We start from the raw sequence: 27422 nt of genomic DNA, 5'->3' as shown, positions 1-27422 counted from the left end.
AGAAGTTACAGGTCTGTGAGAGCCAGAAATCTTGCTTGTTTGTAGGTGACCAAATACTTATTTTACCGAGGAATTTACCAATTAATTCTTTAAAAATCCTACAATGTGATTTTCTGGATTTTTTTTTCTCATTTTGTCTCTCATAGTTGAGGTATACCTATGATGAAAATTACAGGCCTCTCTCATCTTTTTAAGTGGGAGAACTTGCACAATTGGTGGCTGACTAAATACTTTTTTGCCCCACTGTATACTGTGTGAGAGCAATATTAAGTCTGATATTATAAAAACATTTTTTTTTAAATTAAACATTTGACTTTTATATTGTTTTATTTAAAACTGGATTTTATATTGGCTAATTATTAAATTATCTGGAAAATATTTACTTTCCATTAAGTAATTTTGTTTATTAAATAATATAGTATTAAATAGTATTTAGTATTTTTATTATTATATTTTTCTTTTAAATCATAGCAGGTTTGTTATTTATTAAGTAATGATAAAAAAAAAAGCTGTCTTTAGAAATTAGAATTAAACAATATCAAATTTGGCAGATAAAGTAAAAAATTATTGTGTTAAACATATAATATGTCCATATGTCCATTTGATATCCCTAAAAATACATTATGTAAAAAATTTTTACTTGCTCTTATATTCCCACAAATGTTACAGCACCCCTAGTTTGAAAACCCCTGCCCAACACACAGGCATTATATTAATAATTATTTTAAAGCATATTAATTCACTGTTAATATTTCAGCTGGCAAAATTTTTCCCAGTGGTTCCTTTATACTTTCAGCACAACAGCACTTCAAACACTGCTTATGTTCATGTGACTTGTCATATATTCACATTAGCCACGTTTACTTCTTGACTAACCTAAAAATTGTAAGAACATTTTTCAAAAAGTATTTTAATTGCATTTTACAAGAAAATACTTTTTCAGTCTTTTGACTTCAAATTTTCACTTTTAATTTAATGTGCTATTGCCATTTCTTTGTAATTATTTGTGAAATGTACAATCAGTTTCTGAGTGAAAATTGTTCCCTATGCCATTTTTTTTATTTCAGTGTACTAGAATTCAATGCTACACCTCTGTTTGAACTATGTTAAACCTACTCACTGGAGCACAGAATGCCAGTGTCATTTAATGATAACGTTATAGAGGAATTGAAATAGAAGATTTCTCTTTCTGTTAGAGAGAGTGCCTTTGTCTCTTTTCATTTGTACCCTCCTTTCAGAATGATCAAGAGCAGACAAGACCGAGTCAGACGTAAGACAACAATTTTATCACTGGTATGTGGGCACAGACCGTCAGGGCTTTACCAGACAGGCTTTATTAAGAGAATTTAAGGTGCTATAAAGTGCCAGAATGCAGCAAGAGGAAATAATGAAAATGTAGTTTTTATAAACGCTAGAGGTGAGACGCTGAATATTCCAGTATTTGGAGTTTATTTATGTGAAGGACAAGAGCGATCCCTAAAGGAAAGGCCTATGAGGGAGACTTTTGGTTTCCATGGAAACTGGCTAAGACAGCCCTAAAGAAAAGCAATGGTGAATCATCAGGTGGGTCCTTCCTGATCCAGATGTCTACAGACGCGCACAGACACACTTCTGTACTTCATTTCAAAACAGTAAACATCAATGACGGATTTCAGTCAACTTGTTAGTATGTCCGGATCATTTCATCATACAGAGCTCATCTTCTAAAAACAGCACAAAAAGATTTTTAAAAAAGGCTGAAACCCTCATCCCAGGCCTCAGGTCAACCTTTTGAACTCTTAAATCACCCAGCTTCATCCCAGCATAACCTTCCTCTAGCTGTGTTGAATGAAGCCGTTACTGCTGCGTTTAAGCACAGAAATGTGACCTTTGAAGCGCAGACTCTCTGCCTCATTAATTCACACAATTGTCCAGACAAATTTGGGAGTCTCCAAACCCAGGGCTGCAATCTCAGCGGGAAAAGCCTGCGACTCACACAATAACTGCCTGCTCTCGCCGCTCTGGCCTGTCTAGACAACTCCACCATGAACCTGGTGTCGTGTCAAACTTTTTAGTGTCTTGCAACATCAAAGTTGCTCAGGAAAAAGAGACTGCAGGTTCCATCTCATCTCATCTCTATTAGGAGTTTTAGTGTTTGATTTATTATTTTTCTAACTCACAAACTACAATTTATCATTTGGTATAAACCTATACTATTTAAGTATCAACTGTAATAGTTCCATTAAAATGTAGATACTCATATTTAATACAAGACGCCTGTGTTGGTATTTGGGGGAAAGAAAAAAAAACACTAATTATACACAATATAATTAATTTATTCAAAATAATAAATCAGCTGTATCTGAAAAGAGAGCACACCTCAAAGTAATCAACTGTTTTGATACTTAATACTATATAGTGTTTGCATTCATATGGTACAAATTACTTTAGCTGTCAGGCATAATAAAGTGTTTAAAGCTAAATTCTAAGCAAAAACTACAGTATAATTATTTGAAATGGGTTAGATCTAAAATATAGTAATCAGCTGAAGAGTCAAAAATAGTTGTGCAAAACAGCCAATTTTTAAATTCAGTCACACACATTTGTATATTATAACTTTTAGTTAAATTGCCCTTGTAAAAAAATGTAAACATGTACAGTAGCAACCAGTGACAGTCTAAATATCTGGCCTTCAAGTTGTCTTTAGACATAGACATACATACATAAATTTAAAAAAATCACATTAAATAATCTTGTTTAACCAACAAAATATAGGTCATTACAGTTGCCCCCGACGGTATCCTTTACTATTATTCATGGTCTTAAAACTGAATATTACAAGGCCAAATAAAAAGTATTTTTATAGTCAGTATATGGTATTCCAATGAAAATGTATGAGATCCAATAAACTATGAATTCCTAATTTGATTCAAGCTCATCTGGCTGAAGTATTGGGACATTAGTTAATATTTCTCCCCCTTGCAGAGGACACTTTTCCTTTATATACTGGTGTATCTGAGACAGAGACTGATGGTAGGCAGAAAAGTCCTTTGGCTTCATTTGCAAGCAGTTTCCTAACGGAAAACTAATCCATATTAAGTAAGAGTTAATCAACACCAAATTGAAATCTGATTCCCATTTAATGCATTGTCAGTCCATATAAATTGTTAAGACTGACAAAAAGTGCTCTGTCAGTAATTGATGGCCATTTTCTGTAGTGACTTGTATTGCAGACAGCATGCACAGCACTGAGGTGAATGTGTGCAGGACATGAGTTCAATTAGCTGCACAATATTGTTGTTTTCATTTACTAACATTTATTCCGTGAGGAGATAAAATTAAAATGTCCATTTATGTGTAAAACTTGTACTTTTGACCTCATTATCTGACACATTAAACCCTTTTCTTACATTTACAACATTTAACTAGAAAGACAATGGCAAGTGGCTTCTCTACTCAGGCAACTTGGTTAATCTGCTTTTAATGGATTTGAGGGATATTGTGTGTGTAACACAGCTGTTACTTAATGATACACACAAGAGGAGACTAATGTTCCTCTGTGGTGTAATCTTTACTGCCACTTTGTCTGTGCTATTATCCTAATGCAGCATTTCAATCACTGCACAGGGTTTCAATGCAAGCTAAACAATCAAGCTCTGTAAAAAAAAAAAAACCCATTTTGCTACAGTCATGTTTGCGAGGCAGTAAAAGGGCCAATGACATCTCAGCTGGGGTGAAATCACCAGGCAACACTGAATATGACTTAAACGGGGTGGCCAAAATAAAGAATGTGATTTATTATTAGAGTTAACTATTTCGGATTGTAAAGTTAGTGTTTAATACATTTTTCCCCCTTCCATATTGACAGTTACTACCCCACATATCCAAATGCCTATCCAAAGACAGATGCTAATTGAATTAGAATCGGACTAAAAAAAGCCCACTTATAACCAAGGCCAGTGCACACCACTCCCTACTTTTTACACCCCAAAACACTGGCAAAAATAAATGGATGCTCTCTGTATTCCTGTTTCTGTTGGCAACAGTTAAACTTGTTGAGGAAACTCTAATGGTATCAGCAGCCAGCTAATTGGAGTGATTAGATCCTCATAATTGCTCTGCAGGGTCACATAATGTCCAAGAAATATAATGCCATTTTACAGGATAAAGCAAACACTGTTCTCTCAATCTACGGTCATACATCGGTACAGGAACAGAGAGGTATCATGGACACCCTAAACACCAGATCTAAACAGATCAGTACATTTCTCCCTTATTCACCAGTCCTTCAACTGGAGGCTTTTTATTTTTATGAATGCCGTAACGTCCCACTATACTCTATTCAGTACTTGTATGGCAGCGATCCAAGAATCACTGAAGCTGTTGAAGGCAAATGGTTGTTCAGCTTGTTATTAAGCCTCAGGTTCAGCACCGCAGGGGGGCCTGGTGTGGGCCTGACCCACCCAATTACAACTGGATCATGGGAATCATGTAACCATGGACACTTAATTAAGAAAACATCTACATTCTCTCTTTTTCCTTATTAAAGTAGGATCTCAGTTCAATCACCTCTGACATTTTAAAAAGCCCTCATTAAACTTATTAAGCTGGTTTGCTTTGCGTGCCACTTTCTCTATTATCCCACCTACAGTATATGTCATAGGAACACTGTTTTCCTTCTCAATATGTAGCAAATGCATCTTTTGGGGTAATCAACCCTTTGCTAAACTCTAACAACCAAGTCATTTCTTTACAATGGATAAGCTATTGTCAGTAGCCTTGACATATAAAAGTGATGAATGTATAGATTCTGATTGGGTACCTGAGTGTTTTGCGAACCATATCTTCATCAGTTATCCCATAATATGTTAGGGTCTCACTCCAGACAGGGTTGAGAGTGTTGCGTAGGGTCTTTGTGCGGAGCTTATTGGCCTGGAAGAAATTACAGATTTGCTTGTAGGTTAGTGGTTGTCTTCACTGGCACTGGTTCACTAAATGAGCACAAGGTAAGAAGAAGCCAGACCTTCCATATTTGAAACTGTTATAAAATGTTATATAATAATAAAATGACATGAATTAGGGTTTTAAATTCTGCATTTAGATAACATGGTTGCAAAATGGCAAACCTAATTTAGAATTAATAGAAAATAAAACCGCTCATATAATATTTAGTTTGACCTTCCAAGGTTGGTGATCACCATTTTATAAAGCTTAAGCACCTTCTTACACCATTTATTGAAGAAAAGTTCATGTAAATGTAGAAAGTGTCTTGCGGTGATTAAAGCAGGTGCAATTAATGCCTAAACAAATGTCTTTGTTTCATCTAGCACATCTGTGAGGTGTTTCCTAATCATAATGGGTTAACTCAGACATCCTATCCCATTCAATTATTTTGTAACCCTGTGAAGGAGAGTTCAGCTGTACTTACTGTAGGACACATGATCCATACAGAAGGAGAATGACTTAGAGGAGTCTTATGTTGTCAGTAGCTAAGTGGATTGTTGGCAGGATGAGCAAGAAGTGTAACGGTTAAAAACAGATGAATTATAATGAGAAGCATGATGATCATTTGTAGAGCACAGAGGTTGTTCAGCGACAAGGAAAATCTGGCCTTTTAGATTTCAAGGTAGCACTGGTCAATTTGATAAATGTAATCTAGACCCATGATGGGACAGATAGAGATGGTATAAATTAGTATTTTTAAGAGTTAACTTGAAGTTGGATACCTCAGACTCAAGGCTCTGAAGTAAAAAAAAAAGATTGTCTTGTTGAGTTGTCTCATGATTTCTGAGCCTGCGTCTGTCTGTCTGTCTGTCTGTCTATCTATCTATATATCTATCTATCTATCTATCAATGCCCAATTGAATATTACAGTTAAATGTGCTATCTGACTGCTATTAACAAAATGCACAAAAAACACAGACACCTCCTACTAGTAACCTTCCATCTGATGTAAAGTTACATCAAAGCTTGGTAGAGCAGGTAGAGCTTGTTCTGAAAACAGAGTACTGAGTCTAGAGATATACAAATCTATTTTAAATAGACAAAATATACTCTATGTACCACAGTTAAAGATTTTGAGAGCCTTTACCAAAAATACAGTTGTTAGAATGAGCAGTTAAATAGTCAGCCTTTATGGATTCTGCACAGTGACAGACAGTACCTTATGTGCAAATTGTGTTTTTAGCATGTTTTAAAGGCTGTATTAATCATTAGAATCTTTATTGTAAGAAATCAATTATCAATGTAACATTACCATAAAGCTGTGGTTCTCAACTGGGAAACAAACAGAAACAATAGAACAGAACAAAATAATATATTTCTTGATTTTCTATTTTATTAATAATAATATGAATATATATTCTTCATAATATATTGATCAGAATCATTTGAAGTTATCCTGTGGAAGGAAGTTTCTTGAGGGCCCCTAATGGGTTGAGAACCACTGGCTTAAAACATATAAATCATATTACTACAAGCCTCCTTGTATTGTATAAAACAATGCATCTCCAAGGGGAGAGCAGGCACATACCTTACTAGCTCCAGGCAGCAGGTGCAGCTTAACATAGGGATCTGACAGCCCATTGTGATCCATTGGTTTGAGTCCCTGAGAGAGAGAGAAAGGAAAAAAAGAAAAAAAGTGTGACTTATGAAAAACAACCACTTTTAGACATCATGTGAAGTCAACAGCACAATGCACCATGTCAGCCTGATAGATTCCACAGGCTTTAGATATCCAATTCATGTCAAGCTCCTGCTTTTTCTAACAAGACGTACTGTTTCAGATCCGGCCAAATAAGCTAATTAGAAACACTGGAGGTGATGTCGTGCCATGACAGCAGAGCACTCTCCTGAAGCTCTTAGCTGTCTATTAACATGCATTTTAGTATGGGCAAAAAGCTCAAGCACTTTGGGCATAAAAAGCCCAATCATTGCACGGACATGGCAGAAATATCAGATGTGCAATCATCCAAAAATGAATTGAGCAATTGTGTTGTTGGTGCCAAAAATATTAATGGATGCTGTGTTTTTATATAATGTTCAGGTTTGTCTGATGCATGTTTTGGAAATTTTCTTTATAATCAGAGTCAACCGGATTCATTATTAAGTATATTTTTTAGCTATTTGAACAGCCTTGGGGTCTCTGAGACCCCACACAGAACTAGAGGGTTATGAATTAACTACAAGCTGCACAGGATTTCGAGTAAATATCAATACAAAGCTAGACAACACTGTCTGCTGTCAAAGAGTCTGTAAGGCAAACATTTATTTTATTGAAAACCTCTGCACCACCTGACACCCATCATCTCTTAATTACAGTCTTTGTGGTGGGATTCGGTGAGGTAGCATTGAACTTTGGATTCGTAGGGCTGCATAGATCTTGAGGCCCATCAATATCACAGAGGGTATTAATGAATAATGCCATATAAATTGGATCTTTTCAACACTGTTAAGCATTACATTCACAGTCAGAGAATGGCAAAGCTGTCTCTCAGAAACCTCGAGGGGAGTGTTTTTGATTAAGGGAACATGTTCTTCACAAAGTCTGGATTTACCTTTGCAGTCCAAATAATGGTTTTCAGTTTAGCCTTCTGCATAACACAACTTTGCAGCATGATTTGACAAAAGTGTTCCTTATCTTCAGAAAAAAAAACAGTAAAGAGAGCCTTTGCACTAATAAAATCAAGTTTATTCACACGGAGAGCAGCTGCTGAAAGAGCGTCAGGTCTTTCCAGAAATGTCTGGCATGAAATCGTATTTCTTTGAATGTTCAGCAGGAACCAAGTTAATGAAAGAAAAGATACTTAAAGGACAAACAATTTTATATTTCTTATTAATGTAGTTAGTATTTTTGTAGTTAGTATGTTAATATTCAATTCCTGTTTAAGAAAAGGAAATAAGAAAATAAAAACTTAAAGCAGCAGTTCTCAGCTGGTCTCCTGGCCTCCAGCATTTATTGATATTTTTATGCCTGTGTATTGAACGCATCATGGAAACCTGTGCTGCAGATTCAATTCAACCAGTTCAACAAAGAGCACAAAAAATATGGAACATAACATTTAATTAATCTCATTTGCTAATGTTAAATTTGACAGCAGCACTAATTAATCTACAGTGTATCCCCCATTGTTTTCTTTTACAACATTAAAACAGTATTCACACCGTATTTAGTAAATGCAACTTTAGAAATAATTCCAGAGCCTGTATGTCATACAGCTCTTAATAGCTTTGTACATCTGGCCACTGCAATTCTCCCTCATTCATACTCCACTTTGCAGAGTTGCTCAAACTCAGTTGGATTGACATGTGAACACAACCACTCCAGGACATAAATGTTGTTTTTCTGTTATTGCTGTGTATCTGTGGCTTTACACTTGTCATTGTTCTGCTGGAAAACAAATCTTCTGCCAAGCCAGAGGTATCTTGCAGTCTTCATCAGGTTTTCCTCTAGGATTTGCCTGTATTGTAGGGCTGCACGATAAATATCACACAATATTTAATGCGCGTCTGGTCAGTAAAGCCGGTTCTGTAATCAGCGGTAAATCTCTCTGTGGAGCAGCATTAACTACACAGAGCCGTTGTTCACAGACAAGCTGCGCAAAACATGCGCAAAATATGATCGTGGTTTTGTGCAGCTTGTCTGTGAACAACAGCTCTGTGTAGTTAATGCTGCTCCACGTGAAAGCACGCACGTGCAGAGATTTACCGCTGATTACAGAACCGGCTTTACTGACCAGATGCGCATTAAATATCGTGCGATATTTATCGTGCAGCCCTACTGTATTGTACTGCATTTTTTTACCCTCTACCCTCAGAAGCCTGCCAGGCATTCCCACAGCATGATGCTGCCACCACTTCGCTTCACTGTGGGGATGGTGTGTTTCTGATCTGCAGCGTTTGGCTTATGCCAAATATGCAGCTTTTTCTAATGGCCAAACATCTCAATTTTGGTCTCATCAGACCACAGAACCTCCTTCCAACTGGATTCAGAGTCTCTCACGTGCTGTGCTGAGACATTTTTCTTTAATAGTGGATTTATCTTTGACATTCTCCCATTAAGATGTAGCTGTGAAGCCCTGGAGCAACAGTTAAATGTGCAATCTCTCCAATCTCAGCCACTGAAGATTGTCAATCCTTCAGAAGTCCCATTTTGCCTTCTGGTTAGAGGTGGATTTATTCTACCATTATACTTTATTTACTTGCTAAGGGGTCCTGATCACCCTGAATAGTATGGTTTTTTTATTCCTTTTATTCAGCAAGGATGTATTACATTGATCAAAAGTGACAGTAAAGACATTTAAAATGCTACAAAAAGATTTCCATTTCAATTAAATGCTGCTCTTTTGAACTTTCTATTCATCAAAGAATCCTACAAATGTTTTCCACAAAAATATTAAGCAGCCACGGTTTTCAACATTGATAATAATAAGAAATGTTTCTTAAAAGGGATAGTACTCCCAAAAATTAGAAATGTAATTTACTCACCTGTATGAATTTCTTTTGTCTGTTAAACATCATTTTTAATTTTCAATTTTTTTTATTTTAAGAATATGGGTAACCAAACAAGTTGATGGACCCCAATGACTTCCATAGTATTGATTTCCATACTATGAGTCAAAGGGGTCCATCAACTGTTTGGTTACCCATGTTCTACCCGACAGAAGAAAGAAATTCAAACAGGATTGGAATTTCAGGGTGAGTAACAGATGAAAAATTTCATTTTTGGTTGAACTATCCCTTTAAGCACCGAATCAGCATATTAGAATGATATCTGAAGGATTAAGTGACACTGAAGACTGGAGTAATGGAGCTTTGCCATCACAGTAATAAATAAGATTTTACAATATATTAACATAAAAATGGTTATTTTAAAATATCACTTTAAATTAAATATATAAACTAATGCTTTATTTTTTGTTTTTACTGTATTGTATGATCAAATGAATGTAGCCTTAATAAGCTAAAAAGATTTGCAGAGATAAAATGATAGGTTTTCCTGTTAAGTGGCATAAAAACTAAATTAAGTCAAAAACAACAAAATACGAAAAGACCATTACTTTTTTTTTATAGGCACTGCACATAAAAAATAGCACTGAATCAACTTTCACCATTTTTCTGGTAGGTCAGAAGGCCTTAGGTCTGTTGAATTTCAGCATTTAAACATCACAAGCTAAATTGAGTCACAGACAAACTGATTTTAATATAGATTCAGCATATTGTGCAAGTATGTAGCCATGCGTCAGTGATGCATTTCTTTTCCCAGCAGGCTTTTTTTCTCTCTCTCTCAGGTAGGGCTCCTGGACGGTCCTCCAGACGGCCCCTCACACTCCTGTGTGCAGTCATGTGTGAGATGAGCAGATCTCAGAGGGCCAGACTCTCCAGCCTAACATATAAGGGCTGTCAGAACCACAATCCTAATTAGTTATTTTCTGCTTCTGTGAGCTATACAGTTTAAACTTGTCAAAGAGGCTTGCTTGGGCTTCACACCTCTCTCTCCACTTTTGTTTAGCTTGTGGGTACGTGGAGGAAGCGCATAAAGACATAAATAATCATCACTGTTGCATTTAACACAACAACAGCGCCTGAGAAATAAAACAAATGAACATAAGGGGGTGTGAGAAAACTCTTCAGTCTCTGACAAGTTCTCTGCATGGGCAAAAGAACATGGCAGGAGGGGTGACGGGTGAAAAAATAATGTCTAGTCTAGTCAAACAAAATCTTAAACTGTAGCTTAGTAAAGAAGACTCAAGAAACGTGGGACTGTGATACTAGTGTATTGTTAAAAATGTAGCAAAATGTTCAGAAAAATAAAGAAAACTACATTACATTTAACCTTTTTTGTAAAAAGTACCATAAGCATGACCAAACCTACAGTAGAAACAATCGGTAGGGATTTCTTCCATCACAAATTCTCTTTCATTACTGGAGCAAACAAATACAATTAAGGTGCTCATTACAAATACTCGTTCAGGCTTTATTTTAAGGTCCAATTCTCGCTATTATCAAACCATTAACTACAACTGTTGCCTCAAACTCCTAATTTGCTGCTTATTAATAGCTAGTAATATAGTTGTTACATTTAGGTTTTGGGTAGGATTAGGGATGTAGAATATGGTCATGCAGAATGTGTGCTTTATAAGTACTAATATGTTACTAAAAGGCCCTCTCACCCCAAACCATTGCACACTATTGGTTAAGCAAAAAGTTGACATGCCAGGCCACTAAAACAAACAGAACAGACATACTTAAAAGGTTAAAGTCAAATGAGTAGGATGTCTGAAAGCTCAGCACTCTAAACCAGCAAACACGGATTGTTTTCTTAACATTAGTGTGTGTTTATGATTTGATTATTTTTTTGTTAATATTCTTGCAATGTTTCTTATAACCATAAACTATTATTCCCAGAACATTTTTGGGGAGTTTTTATTACAACCTATAATAAAACTTTAAAAGAATGTTAAATAAAAGTTGTTTTTAGGTTTTTGTTTTCTATAATCGTGAAGTAACCCTTAAACGAACATTACAGAGAGGCTAAAAAGAGTGAATGAGTCCTTTCTTGGTTTACCAGAATAGAATGTTAGGACATTTATTTTGAGAATGTTCTGGCAACCAAAATTGTAAGCTGTCAACAAGGCAATTGTACACTCTCAACAAAAACTGTCCCTATGAGGGTACAATTATGGCTTATGGCTCGTTTCCACCAAGCGGTACTGGTCAGTACAGTACAGTAAGGTACAATTTGGGATGGTACACTCTTAAAAATAAAGGTGCTTAAAAGGTTCTTCACAGCGATGCCATAAAAGAACCATTTCTGGTTCCACAAAAAAAACATTCAGTCAAAGGTTTTTTAAAGAACCATCTCTTTCTTACCTTTTTATAATCTGAAGAACCTTCTTTCACCACAAAGAACCTTTTGTGAAACAGAAAGGTTCTTCAGATGTTAAAGTTTCTTTAAGGAACCATTTAGACAAAAAGGTTCTTCTATGGTATTGTGAAGCACCTTTATTTGTAAGAGTGTACACCCTGATACGACTTGCGTTGCCACCACCAACAGTATCCTTACTTGAAAGTAGCGATCAAAGTCATTCTCGCACAAAGAAAACGCTACATTGTTTGTGTGTGTGTGAAAATGTAAAATGATAAAATACACTTATATTTTTTTGTGTTTGTGCACTCTGATGTAAACAAGCCCAACACAATAAGTGATGATTCTCTGTCAACCAATCAACGTTCTGCAGTGAGTCTAGTTCCACCTTTTGGGTACCGGACTGCTGTGTGAGGTACTTCAACGGAAGGGTCCCAAAAAAGTGTTATGGTATGTTTGATATTTTGATACCATTCACAACTTCTGGCAATGGAAATGGAAATAATTGTGTACCGTACTGTACTGAACCGTACCGCTCAGTGGAAACGAGCCATTAGTACTTCAAAATAGTTTGTGTAAATACCTTAAGGGTACATATTACTATACTTTAAGGCACTAGTATACACCTTTGACTGCGTATATAAGGCACAAAGTTGTCCCAGTGACAACTGTTGCAGACCCTGAGAGGTATGGTCTTCATCTAATTCAGTACATAGTAAAAAAAGTACAGGAATTCAGACACAGGCTGGGTTTATATTGATTAAGAAGTCAACCGTAAAACTGGCCAAGGAGAAAGTGTTTTTATAAACGGAAAAAAATGCCACACTTCAGCTTCGACAAAGGCTTGTCAAAAATGTAGACATCCTTCTCGTCTTTCTCTTTCATTCTGCTCTTCAAATTATTCACTCCTGCTGTTGGCCCATAACAGAACGACCCATGGACACCGGTCTCATCAGAGCTACAAAGCAGTTTTCAAAGATCCACAGGTCTGCTCAGCTCTGTGATTGTGTTTGTGAGAATGTTTGTGTGCGTGCAGAGACTGCAGATGGTCGTTCTCTTTGAAGGTGCTGCAGGCTGAAACAGCCTCTGAGGTCCACTTCACTATAGAAGAGGACTGACGCAACCATTCACGAAAAATAAGGCCAAGTACAAAACTGAACCTTGCTTTCAGCATGCGTATGTGTTTTCCCATCTCCCCACTGCCATATATCCAATTCCAATACAGCTAAATTGCTTCGATTAGGCAAACACACAGGCGTATATATGCTTTTGAGGGTAACAACTGAGTTATCTTCACTCAGTGTTGAGCCAGGCACCGGGTGTAATTCAGAATTTGTCTTGCGTTTCAGAGCTGTGTGACATATGGGTGTCTGGTAAACTGTGGCCCTAAGGTTCCAAGCAGATCAATAAAGAAAAATGGCCGGACCAGAAAGTTATTTCTGGTACCTGCAAACTGATTGGAGGGGAGCGAGTGGGCTTAACCTTAATATGCGTTTGTAATATCCCAGCTGACCTTGACTATTCAGGATAAGTGTAAAACATAGAAGTGGAGGTCTCCTGAGAACACAGCTAACAATAAACGTGTTATGGGGCATCCGATTGCAGTGTTGCAGGTGAATGGATGGTTGATCATAATTATGGAGAAGCAGGAAATGACCAGTGTGAAAGGAGATGGGCGGCATGCATCAGCGAGTGCGTGTGAAAGCCACGTGCGCACCCAATCATTCAAAGCGCTTTACTTACTGCTGCCAAGTACGGCATTTCCCTTCCTATCTCCCCATTAACGGCTAACCAGTCAGATGTTTCATCTGCCAAATTATATCCCTTTATTCTTCAGGATAAACATCCTGTTGGAGATGGTCTGCACTTAAAAATGAAAGGGGCGAGATTCTGTAAAAGGAAAGGGCCAGTCGAAATCAAGTGTGTTTCACAAGAGCAGATGGAGGTTCCAGAACAGATGACTCTCAATGGGTGAGAGCTGTACACGCTCCAAACGCCATTGAGCCACATAGTACATAGCCCTGTGCCCATAATGCATTACGGATAAGCATTAGTACAGGCTGGAGGTGGGCTTGAAAAACACAGGGAGGGAGGAAGTGAGAGAATAAATGCTAGAGTAACATCTCAATAAGCAGGACCTATTGAATTATTGTTTAACACGTTCTCCTATACCAGTTTAATGTGGAGAGGCCAAATAGCCATTTGAAGCTTGAACAGTGTACACGGGGCCTCTATCAGAACATTGCTATTATTGTTTGAGTGGTGCAACATGTCAACAAATACGTTTGGATTTTTTCCAAAACTCTATACCCCGTTACAACGTTTGGACTATGAATATGAATGATGCTTAAAGGGATAGTTCACCCGAAAATATAGCAAATAAAAATTCTGTCATATATTACTCTCCCTCATGTCCTTCCAAACCTGTAAGACCTTTGTTCATCTTTGGAACACAAAATAAGGTATTTTTGATGAAAACCGAGATCTTTCTGACCCTGCATAGACATCAACGTAACTGACACATTCAAGGCCCAGAAACATAGTAAGGACATGGTTAAAATAGTCCATGTGACATCAGCGGTTCAACCTTAATTTTATAAAGCTACAAGAATACTTTTTGTGCACAGTTGCGTTTCTGTCTATGCAGGGTCAGAAAGTTGTCGGATTTCATCAGAAATGTTTAATTTGTGTTCCCGAAGATGAATGAAGGTCTCACAGGTTGGGAACGACATGAGTGTAAGAAATTAATGACAGAATTGATCTATGTACACACGCACGCCCACGCACACGCACACACACACACACACACACACACACAATTAATACTTTTGTTCTGCAAGGGTGCATTAAATTGATGGTGACAAAAATTATATTTCAAATAAATTGGTAACACTTTATAATAAAGTTCAGTTGTAAATTATTCACTCCTGCTGTTGCTGTTCATTTATAAGTGATTAGTTGAACTAATCATTTACAAAACATTCATAAGTGATATGCTAACAATTTGTGCATGTTTTGTTAATTCATTTACAATTAATTAGTTAAAGATGAACTAATCGTTTACAAAACATGATTATGCGTTCATAAATGATCAATAAGTGATATGTTAATATTCTTATATATAAATCTGTTTTGTAGATTAAGTTATAAATCATTTACAAGTGATTAGATGATGATGAAATAATCATTTACAAAACATGACTATTCGCTCACAAATGATTATTAAGTAATATGCTAACGATTTACAAATCTGTCGTAAGTTATCTTAAAAAATAGCATCATGAAATAATCAAACCGATTCTTAGTAAATGGTTACTAGTTAATATATTAGCACAATATATCAGCACAGACTTGTGTTCTGTGTGGAGTGTGTGGGATCTAGTGATAATGTGAACCGGTTTTACCCTCCACTCGAAGTGCAGTGTTAAAATACTCCATGTGTGTCAGAGAAGACATCTGTCTGAACCCTCACCAGTGAGCCTTTACATTGCAGTACACACTAAAAAGTATTCAAAACCTGTTGTGTAAATGCATGAATAAATCATTTACAAAGCTTTCTGCGTCCCCTAATCTAAAGTGTAAACTACTCATCAGTTGTAAATGTGTTACACATCATTTGTAGATTTTTCTTACCTGTTACAAATGATTCTGTACAGAACCTGTAACCGGAAGGAACTGATGAGTATTTTACACTTACACAGTTTAGGGGATGCAGAAAGTGTTTATGAATGCCTTGTATACATCTACAGATCATTTGTAACGGGTAAGTGTAACGAATCAGCTCATGGGAAATATGAATAATTAATCATAACTAGTTATAATTAATTATGAATATTTTAGATCCGCTGTAAATATTTAGCTGACCTCTCAGGGTCAACTGTCTTGTCAATTCTAAGAACATTAATTTCCTGGTTAAAGGAAATAACTTTCTTACTGTACAATTCTACAAAAGCTTGTAGCATAAATCTGCATGATTAAGTGACTCCAGTTATGAGCAAACAATGTACAAATTCCCCCCCTTTCGAACGTTGTTGTCCATAGAATAGACAACTTCAGGTGGTTTGTTTACAACATGGCGTGTTGTGCTATGTGAAGTTAGCGCTTCCTGTGACAAGTTGTTGTCACGGTAACCAATGCATGCCAGTGCAATTCAAGCAGTTTAGTGTCTGCCTATTTAAAAAAAAGTTGCCCACTGTTTTAGAACGTGGTGCTTTCAGTCCTTCAAGACTTGTTTGCATTAACACGAGCTTAGGATGTTCTGGAGCGTTGGAGCGTCTTATCGAAACCAAACAGAACCACCGACTGGGAGGGTCACATGAAGTGCGGCCTTTAAAGCCTGCAAAGATTCACGCCTCTCAAGATGGGCTTGTCCAATGAGGAAGTCCGGAATCTCAAGTGGGAGTTCTGAGATACTGGGGCATTTTTATGGCCCTTTGTTTGAAAGCATGGTAATTTGCATATGAAACTCGGATAAAAATTATTAAAGACTCTTAGAACACTAATATGTTGCGTAGGTGTAAACATACAATATACACTCTCAATTAGATCATCCGAATACGAATTCATAGATACTAAGCATGGTAGGGTTATATATATGTAAGCTGACAGTAGTGTGTTTCGATTCTAAGCCTGCATAACAGTATACAATTTCAAAGACAAAAATCACGATGACAATAATATACCCAATGACCTGAAGGATCATGTGTGTTCATTCAAAGAAAGGTTTTCCTATTAATTAATTAGCAAAGAAAAGTCCTTCCCTTGTGGATTTTCCCTATGGGCAAGGAAGCGATTTTCTTCACCTAAATTCCAGGAGGTCGTAAATGTATCGAATGTCAGGGTTACCATGGAACCAGGGGCCTGTTCGGCTTCCTGGGGTGTTACAGAGTATTTGTTAAATCTAGCTAACAAAATATATATTGTGTGTTTGAGTGGTCCAGACGCTACATAAGAAAAATCTACAAATGATGTGTAACACATGTACAACTGATGAGTAGTTTACACTTTATATTAGGGGACGCAAAAAGCTTTGTAAATGCATTTACACCGCAGGTTTTGAATACTTTGTAGTGTGTACTGCAATGTAAAGGCTCACTGGTGAGGGTTCAGACAGATGTTTTCTCTGACACACATGGAGTATTTTAACACTGTACACCTGAAGAGAGAAAGGGTTTAACACAACCCACTGGAATCCCCTGACTAAGTCATTTACACATCCTTATTCACTTGATGGCAAATAATTTATTATTCTTAAAAAAAAAATAGTTTTAGCATAATTGCATTTTTGTGCTTTTTAACAGACCAGATTACAACTTTAACGAAACATACAAAAATTATATACCGATAATTTACTAATGGTTTGATCATCATTTGTTCATGATTAACAAATGTTTATTGAGACAATAGTACAATGTTGACATTCCAATGAATAATTTATAACCATAACTTATTAACCATTTACTAAGGATCTGTTTGATTATTTCATGATATGCAATTTTTTAAGATAACTTACGACAGATTTGTAAATCATTAGCATATTACTTAATAATCATTTGTGAACGTATAGTCATGTTTTGTAAATGATTAGTTCATTATTATCTAATCACTTGTAAATTATTTATAACTTAATCTACAAAACATAGAAAAAAATATTAACATGTCACTTATCATTTATGAACACATAGTCATGTTTTGTAAAATATTAGTTAATCATTAACCAATGACTTATAAATGACTTACAACTGAACGTTATTATAAAGTGTTACCAATAAATTCTGTTCTTTTGAGCTTTCTGTTCATCAAAGAATCCTGGAAAAAATTTATATTGGTTTCAACTAAAATATTAATCAGCACAATTATTTTGATAATATTTCTTGACAGCCAAATCAACATATTAAAATTATTTTTGAATGATTATGTGGCATTGAAGACTGAAGTGAAAGAGCTATGTCATTACCTGACTTAAAAATATACTGAAAAAATTACTTAAATTGTACTTTGTCTTTTTACTGTACTTTTTGAACAAGTTGAAAAGCCTAAAAATATATATCCGGTCACACTTTATTTTAACGCCCAATTCTTGCTGTTATCAAACCATTAACTATGACGTTTGCCTCAATAAACTCCTAATTGGCTGCTTATTATAGTTAGTAAGGTAGTTATTAAGTGTAGTATTGGGTAGGATTATGAATGTAGAATATGGTCATGCAGAATATGTGCTTTATAAGTACTAATAAACAGTCAATATGTTAATAATAGGCATGCTAATAAGTAACTAGTTAATAGTGAGAATTGCTCACTATACTAAAGCGTTACATCCAAATCTATTATCAATCAAATACATCTCTACAGGTAACTACCCACCCGTCCTTAGCATTGTGCTTGCTGAGTTTTGCATGGTCAGAAATTCTTCAGATCATGAATCAGAGCCCCTCAATCTGTAGATGTTTGTACAAAATATATAATATAATATAATATAATATAATAATGTACGAATAAGCCACTGAAAGATCGAATACTGAGCTGTGAGGGTTACTTTATGTTTAACACAGCATGGCAGGAGGCCTTAACCAACCAAACACACTTTCACTCTCTTTCTACCTGATTTATGGTTGTGCACAGGCTGCTGCTGTGCTTTACGTCAGACGCAAAGATAAATTAATGCCCGCATGAATGTGAAAGCACTAGCAGCCAATGGATTCATCTCATTCTTAAGTCATGAATGTATGTATGGGGGCGAGACATGGCCACAGACAACTCTGGGCTCTGTGCTGCACTGAAGACCATATGCATATAAACACCCACCCACCCATATGAGAACAAATGAGAGAGATACAGTCTCTGCAGTCTCTTACTATGCATGGTCTTCACAGTGAAAAATTACCATTCAAGAGAGAAATGTACATTTACATGGTAACAGAAATGAATCGGCCTGAGATAAATGTATCTATTCAACATAAATACTTAATAAAAGGCCATTATTTAACATTAAGCTTACATCTGCCCATGGGAAAGCACTTTATCTTAATTTAAGATAATCTATTTTGTCAATAAGTGAGCCAACAAAAAGAAAATGTGTCACAGGACAGATATAGGTATGATACACAAGGAACACACATAAAGGAGACTCTAAGATCTGGTTTTCACACAAAAATACTACATAGTTATATAGGCATATATTTTATGTAATATATGGCATTTAATAATTCTACATACAAATGACTAGAGTTTACTTAAAAGTAAATGACCTCCTAGGTATTTGGTCAATGCAAAAAAAAAAAACAGTCTAAAAAAATGTAAACAATTTCAAAAATTGAAATGTATGTCCCTGCCATGTAAAAATAAGGATGTAACAATGGCTCAAAAATAGTAGTCTTTTTTTTTTCACATTTCAGAGAGTACATTCCAGCTAGCAAGAGTTTTTCAGTGTTACTGGAGTGCTGGAGTGAATCAACTGAGTCTCGACAGGAAAGACAGAGGGAATTTGCTTGGGAAGTGGGAAAGTAGTGAATAAAGAGTAACTCACCTTTTTGTATCTGGGTATAGGGAGCTACACTCCATCAAGAACAATTTACAGCATGCAGTCAAGCCATGCAGAGAGAGATGTGTGCATGCAAGGCAGAAAAGGTGGAAGAAAGAGCAGAAAAACAACAATGACACAAAATAAAACTATTTACAGATATAAGTTTAGAAATAAAGATAACACAAAGAGCATGATGTAAATGAAAAACAGCATGTGAAAATACAGAGGGGAAAAATGAAGCGCCCAGGGGGTTTGACCCATGTGCTAAAAATGTATGTGGTATTGCGCCCACTGATTTTTCTAAATGTAGAACTTTTGTGTATTTGTATGACTCAATCTGATAGTCAGTACAACCCTAAATTTAGCTGTCATAAAGTGATGGAGTGTTCGGAGGTGTATTGCAGCAAACAAAAAAAATTTAAATGCTGTTAGATCAACCCCCAATTTCATCTTCAGAGGATGTCAGGGCAGCACTTTTGTTCTAAATAAATGCTTCATTTTGGCTTTGCTTTCTCAGTTGGAAAGTTGTATTTAGTGCCCATAGTTTACACGAGAACATGTCACATTGTTCAAAACAAGAAAATCAACTGAGAGAGAAAAGTTGGAGTGGAATATGTAAGTCAAATAAAACTTAATGTTACACTTTTAAATGTGTACTGACTAATACGAGTGACACCACAGGCAAAACAAATAATGAGAATGAAAATCATTTCATTAAAAAAGTAGCATGTTAATTTACTGCCTGGGGGTTCAATTAAGTATCCATTTATCTAGTTTAATGCTTCATTTCTGTTTAAGTAGCATGTGTCACATCAAACTCTAGACAAATGCACAAAGTAATCCAAAGATGAGATGTTAAACACGCATACATGGTTTATGAACAGATTAGGGTTAAATATAGTGGCTAAATAATAACAAAATAACTGATAAATGCAATATTGATCTTGCTTATCTTACTTTTAAGCAGTATATCTAATGCATTTTAAATTTAGGAAATACGTTGTTTGAAAAGTGTGCTTTCTTTAAAATAAATTTAATTTGGTTTGAAATTTGTTTTGATGCAATGACATTCATACATATGATATCCCAACGTGATCTCATGATAATTTGTATGTATTTTACGTAAAAAATGTGGTTCTATAAAACGTACATTTACTTACGTTTTTACAGGCACTAAAACGTACAAATACTTACGTATTTTCAGCCTCTAAACGTACAAATACATACGTATTTTCAGCATTTTAATGTACAAAACTGACGTATTGACGACACCTAAAAATGAATCCTTATGAATATTGAAATCGCGGCATTAATTTTATTAGTTTTTAGTTGTCATATGAATTAACTTGTATTCAATTGCATTATTAAATTGTTTACTTATGAAATTATAACATTTAGTTTTGTTGTGATTTCTGCTGCCAGCTCGTTTCCAAGAACATGCCTACATAATGTTAAACACGACTTCACTTTAAACCTTAAAATAAATAACATTTCTGCAATCATTTAACCTTTACTTGTCATTTAATGTTTACTTTGATTGTCATGGGCCACAAAAGGCGTTTTCTACACCAAAAACGCAACATAATTATGAAATGAAACAATTTTATAAGTGCGCTGTAATCCAGATCTTCCTAATCCATACGACTGTGAGGAACAGACCCAAATCCAAGCCTTTATTTGGCGATCTGCTTGCTTCTCCATCTCGAGCAGCGAGTCCAGTGACGGTGAGCAGCAAAGCCCGCGCTGACTGACGCTCTTTACAAATTCAAATGTTGCCGCTTAAAACGACAGGTTTTACGACAGGATAATCGAACGCTCATTGGCTCTCGCCTGCATTCGTCACAGATTGCGACATGCCGTGTTTCTGGTGAGGTGTGTTTGAATGATGCGCGGGCGCCTTCACGAGTTCACGGAGTGGATCGGGAAAATTATCTAGATAATATTTTCAGCGATTAACAACATAAATTCTGCTCTGGATCACACAAACCTACTGTATTCCGCCAGAGAGGACTGCGGGTGCAACGCATCGTCATTTGGATTACTTTTAGTACTGCTTTTTTTGGATTACTTTTAGTCTGTCATGTTTTTCTTATACTGTACAGAAATGTTTAGGCTTATAGGTAGGAGTGCGCTATAAAATGGGTAGGTTAAGGTTTGGGGGTAGGTTAAGAGGTCTAAAAATCTAAATCGCTTATTGATAAAAATGCATTGATATGAATATCTAAATGATATAAAAGATAACGTAAATATTTTTACGTTTTTTAGCTAAAAATACGTAGCGATTTGTACGTTTTAAACGTAGAAAAACGTCTAAATTGTACGTTTTAGCATGATTAAAAACGTACAAAAGTGTACGTTTTGTGCTTGTAAATGTTACGTATTAATACCTACGTATAAACATGAGACCAGGCTGGATATCCATACATTTGACACCCAAAAATGTACATTCAAACCTGTAAGACTTTCTTTGTTCTGAAGATATTTGTGACCCTGGACCACAAAACCAGTCTTAAGTCGCTTGGGTATATTTTTAGCAATAGCCAAAAAAACATTGTATGGGTCAAAATTATCGATTTTTCTTTTATGCCAAAAATCATTAGGATATTAAGTAAAGATCATGTTCCGTGAAGATATTTTGTAAATTTCCTACCATAAATATATCAAAACTTATTTTTGATTAGTAATATGCATGGCTAAGAACTTAATTTGGACAACTTTAAAGGCGATTTTCTCAATATTTAGATTTTTTTGCACCCTCAGATTACAGATTTTCAAATAGTTGTATCTCGGCCAAATATTGTCCTATCCTAAGAAACATCATACATCAATGGAAAGCTTACTTATTCAGCTTTCAGATTATGTATAAATCTCAATTTAAAAAAATTGACCCTTATGACCAGGGTCACATTTTTGAAAAATGTTGGTACAAACGGTTTTAGTTTCCACTGACGTCCAATGCATTTTTTGTCAATATATAGGAAGCAAAACTGGTTTGTTACCGACATTCTTCAAAATGTTTAATAATAGTAATACAGAGCTGGAACACCATATGGTGAGAAAATTATGGCAATTTTCATATTTTGGGTGAACTATCCCTTGAATTATTCAAAAAACAATTTGAGGCCACAGTATGGAACAGATATCCCTTTTTTTGGCATGTTATTTAAAAGAAAACACCCACAGCCACAAATCACAGGGTCAAAATGTACATAATGGAACGGGCAGAGTGTGTTCCTTAAAGTTGCGTTCAATGACATCTCAGTAATGTGCGCACAGGTTGGTGACTGTTGATGTGACACATTCCTCCTCATGCATCATAGAGCGAACACTCCTGGTGAGCCCGTGACCCCTGTACATCTACAGCTAATAAGGACGACCCTTTCAGAGCTGTCAGTTCTACGGAAAGAAAGAACAGTTCACAGACAGGTAACTTTAATTGAGTTCATGGGAGGGGGGGAGGGGGCAATGGGCCGGCGGCGGGGAGACCTGGGAAAATGGAGATGGGTGAATCGTGCATTGAATTGGGGTCAGCGAAAGAGAGGGCGGTTTTCTTTAATGGAGGCTGTCGTTTGAAAAGGCTGTGGTGCACGTTAAGGTTGGAGCAGATGTGTCCTTGTGTGACACAATATGTGCTCTGAAATGGATCTTGGAAGGCACCTTTGCGAGAGGTGAATGAATGAATGCTACAATCCTCTTTCTCATCACGTGTCTGTTCAGAAGGACGAATGGCCTGGCACTTAGGAAATGGTGAAATATTATTCTGATAAATGACTTTGGTGGTGAAAGGCGTCTACTTGTAGGTGATTAATATTTTAGTATATAAAAGCTACGGTTCTCCAATCTGAATGCTATTCTAAGGGTGATGATACAAAGTCCAACAACACTGGAACATTTCATTCCGCTTGTCTGTGTTCACTAAGTTCACGAAGATTTTTAATGATAACTTTTAAACTCTTGAAGACAGATGTACTGTGAGGCTGAGCTATGAGGTTGTTAATGATTCATATATGCTTCTGTTGAAGCCATCAGCCCAAGCAATTTTTCTTTCTATTAATTGTTTAACACATGCATTTTTGTCTGATTTTCAAATACTTTTTTTGATTCAAATCAAACTTCCTAATGTGATTCACCTTGTAGCTGATTTGTTTGGTTCATAGCTTATTACTGTTTTTTAAGAATCCCTATTGGGAAAAATAAATAAATAAAAATACTTTCAAAACCAAGACTCCTGAAAAAGTAGATGGCCACTGTTGTAGTTTATTGGTATTCACAGTTGTATTTTGCAAGTGTTAGGGTCTTTGAGTCTTTGAACATCTGCCTATGTCGCACATATCAGTTCAGTTTGGAAGAAAGACCTTAGAGACTCAGTACAATGATAAACTACTGTTCAAAAGTTTGGAGTCAATAAGATTTATTTTTATGAATATGTTTATGAATGTCTCTTGTGCATTTTCGTTTCACGCTGTGTTTTCATTTTTGGTTACGCTGTCTGTATGTAGGCAGTAAGCAACTAGCAAGGGTATGTAACCACACTATTGGGCTTTAACACTCAGTAATATGCAGTTGATTGTCTAGGATGATGGGTAATATTTACCAGACGTCTCTTTTCATGCGCATGTCCATCATACAAGCAATGTTTCACAACAAAATCATTACGTTACAGTTACAGGCTGTAAACTAGATTCAATCACAAAGTGTCTGCTAACGTCATAGCTGTGCTGAAGTGATGTCAGCAGGCGTAATCTCTATATAAAAACCAGCAGGCAAATTCCTGGTAAGGCAAATGTTTTTGTGTGATGGTTCTGCTCCGCTTACAAATACCCCATTATGTGTATTTCTGAATGTGTGTAAACCCCTGTAATCCCCTGTGCGTTCTCAACGATTATCATTCGGTTATCACCGAATGCCAACACATTCACCCCTGACACCACACCAACACTCATTTCACAAAACATAACTTTTTGTATTGATCTTCTGGTGATATTAGATACGGTCAGATCATTCTAACCACATTAGCCACACATGCTACACATAGTCAGATTCTTTCTAGAACAGCCAATAGGAGCCAGATGTACAAGACATGTTACAATTGCAGCAGAATCCAGCGCTATCCATGGTCCTGATCTGTCTAAGCTTTATTCTGCTATTGCCAGATGACTTAGGTCAACTGAAAGGTTAATCATAGGTTGGAAACTAGTTTTCAGTATAGCCCAAATCTAATACCAATCAAGCCTAAATTAAATCAGTGCTGATCATTTACTAAAAAGTACCATGTTTTTTGAAGTAGCTTATAAGCGTGACTGGTAAATACACATTTAAAGTTTTGGGGTCAGATGTTTTTGAAAGAAGTCTCTTATGCTCACCAAGGGCATTTATTTGATCAAAAATACAGGAAAACAGCAATATTCTGAAATATTATTACAATACTTAAGAAATGGTTTTCTGTTTGAAAATATTTTTAAATGTCATTTATTCTTGTAATGGTAAAACTGAATTTTTTCAGCAGTCATTTCTCCAGTCATGCGATCCTTCGGAAATCATTCTGATATGCCAATTTAATGCTCAAAACCATTTCTTATTATTAATGTTGAAAGCAGTTGTGCTGCTTAATATGTCTGGAAACTGTGATATTTTTTTCAGGATTTTTTAATGAATAGGAAGTTTAAAAGAACAGCATTTATTTGATAGAGATATTTATAGATATTTTTATATGCCAAATTCTAGGATAGCCAATCAGATCCAGATTGCAATTTCTGCAGGCTTTATGAAGATACATGTAAGAATTTTAAAGACTTTTTTATGATAAAGTAAATTTAAAGAATAAATAGAATGCAACACAATATGATAAAATGGTCTCTAAATGTAAATGTCTTGCATTAGCAATGCTTCCAACAAATCTCCATTACTTTGAAATTAATTTCACAAAAAAAAAAAACTAATAAAAAAGCTTATGGTTCTGCTCCCAACAACTAGATTATGGAAATAACTTTTACTCTACATTCTGATTAGACTGCAAAAAAGTGGCATTGTTTTTCTTGTTTTCCAGTGCAAATGTCTAAAGATCACTAGAATGAAGACTTTTAAAGACTGGCATAAACCCTGGGATTAACTTAAAGGGGTCATGAACTACCTCCACTTATAAGGTGTAAAAAGACTTTTACATCAAAAAACATAATTTCGAAGTAATAGGCTATTTTCTGTCCTGTTTTAACCCCCCTCATCAGAACGCTCTGTTTGAATAGGTGTGGCGGATTGTAGACTCAGAAGTAAATGCCCACTGCTATGATTGGCTAACAGTTGTATATGTTTGACAGCCTACATCCTTCACAGACGGACGGATGCTGCAGAGATTTAGGTAAAAACTGCATGAATACTCATATCAAATCTGTTTAACAGACAAAGCAATAGTAATCACGTAATACATACAGTTACTCACACTTGTGTGTTGCGACATTACTGTCGGATCCTATATAGTCGGCACAGCATTGTCTTTTACTTTCAATCTTTCTAAAAATCCCGCGTCGAATTGTGCCTTGTTTGCAAACGAATCCGCGGTAAACTGAAGTGAACAAAGGACAGAGTTCTTCCTGACACAGTCTGAATCTTCATCAAAAATGAAGTCCATTCACTCTTTCCTAATATTGGGATCAGAAGGAATGCGATGCAAAGACCACAGCATTTACACAACTTGACACTGCAAGTGTCTTGTCTTCGGAGCCATCTTTATTGTTTGGTTTCTGCGTTCGCCTCTCGTTATTTACACTACGTGCACAAGTTGGTAGGCGGTGCTAAACAGATAGTAATGTAGAAGCAGGCGTTGATCTTCTGCGGAGGTGGTGTTTATCCACACTATCACATCATAGAGTGGTACATTCTACAAGCTGTTGTTTTGGCAGATTGGCTTTGATATAAGCTGTTTTTAGACTAACAAGAAAGATTTGAGTTCTGAAACTTACAGGATGTTTTTAGTACAGTGACCTCTTGTATGTAAAAAGGGAATTTTGGTTTCTCAGTTCATGACCCCTTTAAGTCATGCAATTGTTATTTACAAAATGCAGATGTAAACAGGAGAAACGTATGACAAATGTCTTGTCCGCTGTTGTCCATGGTCCTGTACAACTGCAGTATGCTAGTCCATGCTATTTTTCCCTACCACATGATTTAAGTGAAGCGAAAGGTGATGTGTGGGGCAAGATAGCTCTCTTTTATTTGCAGTGTTTCCCTGATCTCTGTTTATGTAATGGACATGCTCTGGTAATTCCTACAATCCTCTCTTTAGACTGCACAAAATGTCAGTGTTGTGATTGAGGCTTGTCAGACTGATGGCTGCTGTGATGTGATGGAGTAGATCCTGAATCATGTTCTTCAGCGCTCCAGAAGACCCAGCTGACAGCAGAGCTAAAGTGTTCTACACCAGCATCTGTTTCCATAGCTCTTTATAAAGGGACAGCATGGAATCAGTCAGTGAACTGTGTTCTCAGCTAGATTTACTAAACAAAATCATTTACAGTGGGTACGGAAAGTATTCAGACCCCCTTACATTTTTCACTCTTTGTTATATTGCAGCCATTTTCTAAAATCATTTAAGTTAATTTTTTTCCTCATTAATGTACACACAGCACCCCATATTGACAGAAAAACACAGAATTGTTGACATTTTTGCAGATTTATTAAAAAAGAAAAACTGAAATATCACATGGTCCTAAGCATTCAGACCCTTTGCTGTGACACTCATATATTTAACTCAGGTGCTGTCCATTTCTTCTGATCATCCTTGAGATGGTTCTACACCTTCATTTGAGTCCAGCTGTGTTTGATTATACTGATTGGACTTGATTAGGAAAGCCACACACCTGTCTATATAAGACCTTACAGCTCACAGTGCATGTCAGAGCAAATGAGAATCATGAGGTCAAAGGAACTGCCTGAAGAGCTCAGAAACAGAATTGTGGCAAGGCACAGATCTGGCCAAGGCTACAAAAAAATTTCTGCTGCACTTAAGGTTACTAAGAGCACAGTGGCCTCCATAATCCATAAATGGAAGACGTTTGGGAC

The 27422-nt window shown here is 36.1% G+C and overlaps 1 protein-coding gene across 2 annotated transcripts in view; it reads right to left on the bottom strand.

Moving 5' to 3' along the window:
- Nucleotides 1-27422, bottom strand: part of LOC107595466 (double C2-like domain-containing protein beta) — a 138489-nt gene that overhangs the window by 21134 nt on the left and 89933 nt on the right. The window contains exons 3-5 of one of the 2 annotated variants that reach the window (XM_016285871.1): nt 19371-19394; nt 6512-6586; nt 4802-4911 (exon numbers count right to left, since the gene is read on the bottom strand). In XM_016285871.1, coding sequence (XP_016141357.1) covers nt 4802-4911; nt 6512-6586; nt 19371-19394 — 209 coding nt within the window. The remainder of the gene's footprint in view (nt 1-4801; nt 4912-6511; nt 6587-19370; nt 19395-27422) is intronic. The other variant, XM_016285872.1, reaches the window with a different exon arrangement.

The sequence above is a fragment of the Sinocyclocheilus grahami genome, unplaced genomic scaffold (genome assembly GCF_001515645.1).
Source record: "Sinocyclocheilus grahami isolate Dianchi unplaced genomic scaffold, SAMN03320097.WGS_v1.1 scaffold203.1, whole genome shotgun sequence".
Classification (NCBI taxonomy): Eukaryota; Metazoa; Chordata; class Actinopteri; order Cypriniformes; family Cyprinidae; genus Sinocyclocheilus; species Sinocyclocheilus grahami.
The sequence above is the reverse complement of the archived record's forward strand: the minus strand, read 5'-3'. Positions and strand labels throughout refer to the sequence as shown.